At 38.9% G+C, this 4,975-nt stretch overlaps 1 protein-coding gene across 1 annotated transcript in view; it reads right to left on the minus strand.

Annotated features, from left to right (window-relative positions):
- Positions 1–1,838: 1,838 nt before the first annotated feature.
- Positions 1,839–4,975, minus strand: part of NFX1 (nuclear transcription factor, X-box binding 1) — a gene marked incomplete at both ends in the record, with an annotated part of 45,882 nt that continues 42,745 nt past the window's right edge. The window contains one exon of the mRNA XM_010130997.1: positions 1,839–1,984. Within this exon, the coding sequence (XP_010129299.1) occupies positions 1,839–1,984 (146 nt within the window). The remainder of the gene's footprint in view (positions 1,985–4,975) is intronic.

The following is a 4,975-nucleotide window of genomic DNA, read 5'->3' on the forward strand; positions in this document are numbered from 1 at the left end:
CGGTTTCCTTAGTTCTTCATGCCTGCTGGTGTTGCATAGCCTGCAGCTACTCAACTACGCCTGAATTGTCTCCAGACTGATCTCATTGAAAGGAAACAAAATCCTGGGTAAAGACAAATAGTAGAGAACATATGATGAGACTGTGGCAGGATATGGTTTTCTCAGTGAGAACCACGTGCAGGGACGCTGTCACCTTCCTGAAAAGTCCCCTTGTTCATGAGGAGACACTGACCCTACTGCTCCTCCTGGAAGGAACAGGAAAAGGATGCCTCTTACTGATGTGGTGGAATGATAAGACCAGGGCTGAGGGTGGAGTAGATTTGTGTTGTTTGCATGGCAATGCTACTATTTCAATGACACAATAGGGGAGCATAAAGAGGAAGAACAGTCTCTTTGCCTAGCATCCATTTGAATTATCTATACTTGGAGGAGCCCATAACAGAAATCCATGGGGAATGCTGAGAACAGGATGAAACAAAATTAATCAAACCATCCGGATTTTCTGCTTACTGCTAGCCCCTGAGCTTTAAGAAACTGTTGTGAAATACTCAAAAGCATCCTGGAACTTGAGCTATCACTGGTTAGAGGCTTCAATGTGTTTCATGTCTTGAAAAAGTGGCAAATAAAAGGACAACAAAAAGCAGCTTTGGATGAATCTACTGAAAAATATTGCTATGCAGCTGAAGAATATTCTAAGTAGACCACTCAGTGTCTGTAAGAATGGCAGTTGAAACAGCAGCATGCATGTTCTGCACAGTATGCTGTTCCCTGAACACAAGGGAAGAAGCCAGTGTGCAATCTGTCCTAAAAATACAAAGGAAGGCCTCTCATTTTCAAGTTGCAGGATACGTCTTTGGTTTTAAATTGTAGTCATCTGTCTTGCTCCTTTCTCTGATACTTTATCCTCTTCATTAATTTCTCATCCCGCCCACCCCCATCAATTTCTTTTTCTTAAATAAGCATTTTCAAATATGATCTCTTTTCTCACTTTCCTTTACTAGAACAAAGAGAGTATCTTAAACTGTCATGGAAATAGAAAGGTGTATCAAAGTAGCATTTCATCTCACTTGGAAGAAATTAGGACTGTAGCTAAGCTACCGAGCCATGAATAGGCTCAGGAGCAGCTCATGGCATTCTAGTAGCACAGACGGTGACACTTCTTTTATAACTACAGTCAATATATACAGTTAAAACCAACTTGTCCAAGAACCACAAGTTGACAGTGCTAAACTAAATATGCTGCTCAGTGAGCAGCAGAATCAACAAAGCCTTGATAAACCAATTTGGGAATCCTCCAGTGCAATGATGTGGCTTTTCCGCCAGCTATATTCCCTTCATTTCCTTCTCTAATATGAACTGCCTTCTGTGGGTCTTCTCCAAATATTTCCAATTTTGCTTAGAAATCTCTTCAATTTGCAATAATTCCAGTCCATTAACTAAAGAGGGCTGAGATAGATGGAGACTAAATAAGTTCCCATATGAGATTTTTTTTCAAAGGTGCAAATTTACATATGACTTCTCAACCCAGCAATTAATTTTCATAATAATTTTTTAGCTGATGCTAAAAAGACAAGAAGCTACTGCTAAGATGAACGGAAAACAGCTTCACAAAATGTTTTCTAGCTTTTTTATTTCTAATAGGGTTTTCTCCTCTGAAGATTTATTTGCCTGGCAGAAATAGAAGCCTAGGAAATTAGGAATTTTAAAACTTAAAAAAAAAAAATCTTCTACTGCATATTCCAAATTGAACTGTAAATAAACTCATTTGAGTAACTGATAAAAACATCCAATTATTTAAACTATAGTTAACAGATTTGAAAACATAATGAATTACATACTTCACTGCAGTGATAACAACATTACGCTTTGGTTCGTTGTCGTAGCTCACACTTTCAATGCCATAAACCTGAGCTAATTCATGGATGATTCTGCGGTGATCTCTGTTCATTGGTGGGTAACAATGGCTCTTCTTTGTATGTTTTCCCTGAATTCAAGAGAAAAGATTGAAAAAAAAAAAAGAAAAAAGGTAAAGTTTTCCTTCAGGAGCTTCAGGAGGAAGAAAAAGAAAGGAAAAAGAAAGTGCTTCTACCTCTAAAATTTTGCCACTCTGACAAAATTAGTACCACAAATTGCTAATACCTCAGTATTGACAGACAACTCATCTAAACATTTCCATCTATTTCCCCAAAATTACACGTTCTCTATTGTTTCCATCACCTTACAAGTATACCCACACACATACATGTATCTTTTAAGTTCGAAATACAATTCCTGAATGTATCCATTCTTACATGCCAAAGAAGCAGTATAAAATTATTTTTTCTGAATTATTTTTCAGAAGGATCTGCCAATTTTGAATCATATCTAATTTTAGTTTTCAGACTAGCTTTGCAATGCACATGACAGATAGCTATGAAGGTATCAGATTTATTTATCTCTTCTATTTATCTGCAAAGCTATTTATCTGCAAAATTTTCCATGTAATGGCATTAATAGACTTCTTATTAAGTAACAACAAAATTGTAGTTTTAATTTCAGTTAACAAAGACTTATAATGCTTGATTCAACACTGATTGCTATATAAACAGTAAAAGAACAAACGAAAAAAAAGGGCCCTATGAGCTCTGACCTAATGGGATGGGTGGCTTTATAACAGCAAATGTAAATGAGGATAAGACATTCAATGCTTCAGGGACTCAAGACACTACCTCAGCTTTTGCTTTAGCTGATGCCAACAAAGTCTTCTAGGTTTTTGGGTCTACAGACAACACTCAAGGTGAAGACAAACAACCAGTAGTAGAATAAATTTGAGTCAGGTATTTCTAGAGACATCTCAGCCTATAAAAGTTCCTGGGACTGCTGGCAGTGCATTTAAGAGTGCTGGGAGACCAAGACAATGTCCCACTCTCTCTGAAAGATTGTAGAGAATGAGGTAGGAACCCAATGACTAGAGAAAAGCAATTGTTGCAACTAAGCTAAAAATAAAAACAAAAAGAAAAACAACCAAGAACTACAGGTTGGTCAGTTACACTTCAAAGCTTGGGGAAACATCACAGAGCAAGTCCTTTTAGAATTCATTTCTGTAAATAGAGGGTTAATATCTATCTCCTCTTAGACTGTAAAATAGCTAAGTTATAAATAGTACCTGGACCAGAAACTGTGGTCAATCATTTCCACAGGTCTTCAGGGTAATCAAATGCTGTCAGGGTATAATCTCTTCCTTACCAAGAAATAGCAATAAGCCTCCCACCTATGAGAACATTTCCCGCATACAGACTAGCATTTGAATGAAAAAAAATTCTATGGATTCTGTACTTACTTATGATAACTAGTAATGCTTGCTTTAAAAAAGTCATGACGGTTACATGCTGAGAAAAAAAATCAGAATTTCTGTCTGTATTCAGATAGAGCTGGTTGATATAGATGTTTCCTGTCTTGTCTGCTTACATGTATCAATGATGACAACTCTGCTATACTAAATAAGTACATACTGACGAGTCTAGAGGAACTGATGTTCATAAGGCAAGCAAAGTCATATAATGATCAATACAGCTGAATCATATTCATGCTAAAACTTGTATCAAAACCCTTTCATTACTCTTTTATTCAGTTAAGCTGAAGCTGCTATCTCCAAAGGCACAGTGCAAAAAAATAAAGAAGCCAAAGTGAAGTGCGTAAGCATAACTAACAGTAATCAGTATGAAAGACACAGTACTGATATGAGCACAGCTATGTGAATGCTTGATAAGCTACCATGCAAAAGACTTTTAATACATGTAAGTAAAGCTCTACATCTAGAAATAAAAAAATTAACCCACATCTTTAGTCAGAAAGGATTTAGGAGTCATGATAAACAAACAAGTGAACACAGACTCAAGCATAAGGAGGACTTCAGGATCATAACAGAAGAAAACAAACAACCTCCTTGCATAATGCCATGTCAAACATATTAATCCAATATGTGGCTACATAAAAATGGGGAGTTGACTTGGTCAGGTTTGGCACAGGCCTGAATGAGCAACGCTGATAACACTTACAGAGATATGTCCAAGACAAAATAAATACCTGTGGGTTGCATGATGAAACGTGACTCTTACAAGGGAGAAAACAAAGCTTCTGAGACTTCCAGAAACCAAAAGAAAAGGTATTCGAGAAAAAGAATGGAATAGAAGAGCAGGTTAACTTTACAGTGCAAGGGGCACGTTCCCTTTTACACCATACTTGCCATCAATTTGAAGGAAAAGAAAGTCAGAGCATGGCCTCCATATATGCTTTCACTCCTATCTTCAAGACAAGTAAGGAGGACACATGGAGCTGCAGGCTCGTCAGCCTCACCTCAAACCCTGGGAAAGTGAGGGAGTAGCTCATCCCGGAACTCACTTTCAGGTACATGAAGCACAAGAAACTCCCCAGAAGTAGTCAGCAGGGCTTCACCAAATCTTCACTGATTTCATAAACTTCTACGATGAGCTGATATGCCTGCTAGATGAGGGAAGAGCAGTGGCTAGCATCTACGTGGCCTATAGTTAGACTTCTGACACTGTCTCCCATGGGAGCCTTATAGCCCCTCAAGCTGCTGCTGTAGGGGCTGGATGAGCAGACAATTACGTGGATTGAAAACTGGCTGTTTGGAGGACAGTAACTAGCAGCGTACCCTGGGGGAAGAAGAGGCAGGGGGCACATATTCCATCTGGTCCTGTTTAACATTGTTAGTGATCTGCATAATGGGGCAGAGCCTACCCTCAGTGAGTTTGCCAATGAGGCAAAGTTGCAAGGAATGGCTGATAGGCCAGAGTGGTGTGCTGCAATCCAGCACGAGCTTGACAGGCTGGAGAAATGGGCTGAGAGAAGCCTTGGGAAGTTCAGTAACACGAAGTGACACACCCAGTGAGGAACAATCTCCTGCACCAGTATATACCGGGGACCACCCAGCTGGAGCACAACTTTGCAAAAAAGGACCTGGGGATCCTGCTGA

The sequence above is a fragment of the Buceros rhinoceros genome, unplaced genomic scaffold, assembly GCF_000710305.1.
Source record: "Buceros rhinoceros silvestris isolate BGI_N320 unplaced genomic scaffold, ASM71030v1 scaffold5472, whole genome shotgun sequence".
In the NCBI taxonomy this organism is placed as follows: domain Eukaryota; kingdom Metazoa; phylum Chordata; class Aves; order Bucerotiformes; family Bucerotidae; genus Buceros; species Buceros rhinoceros.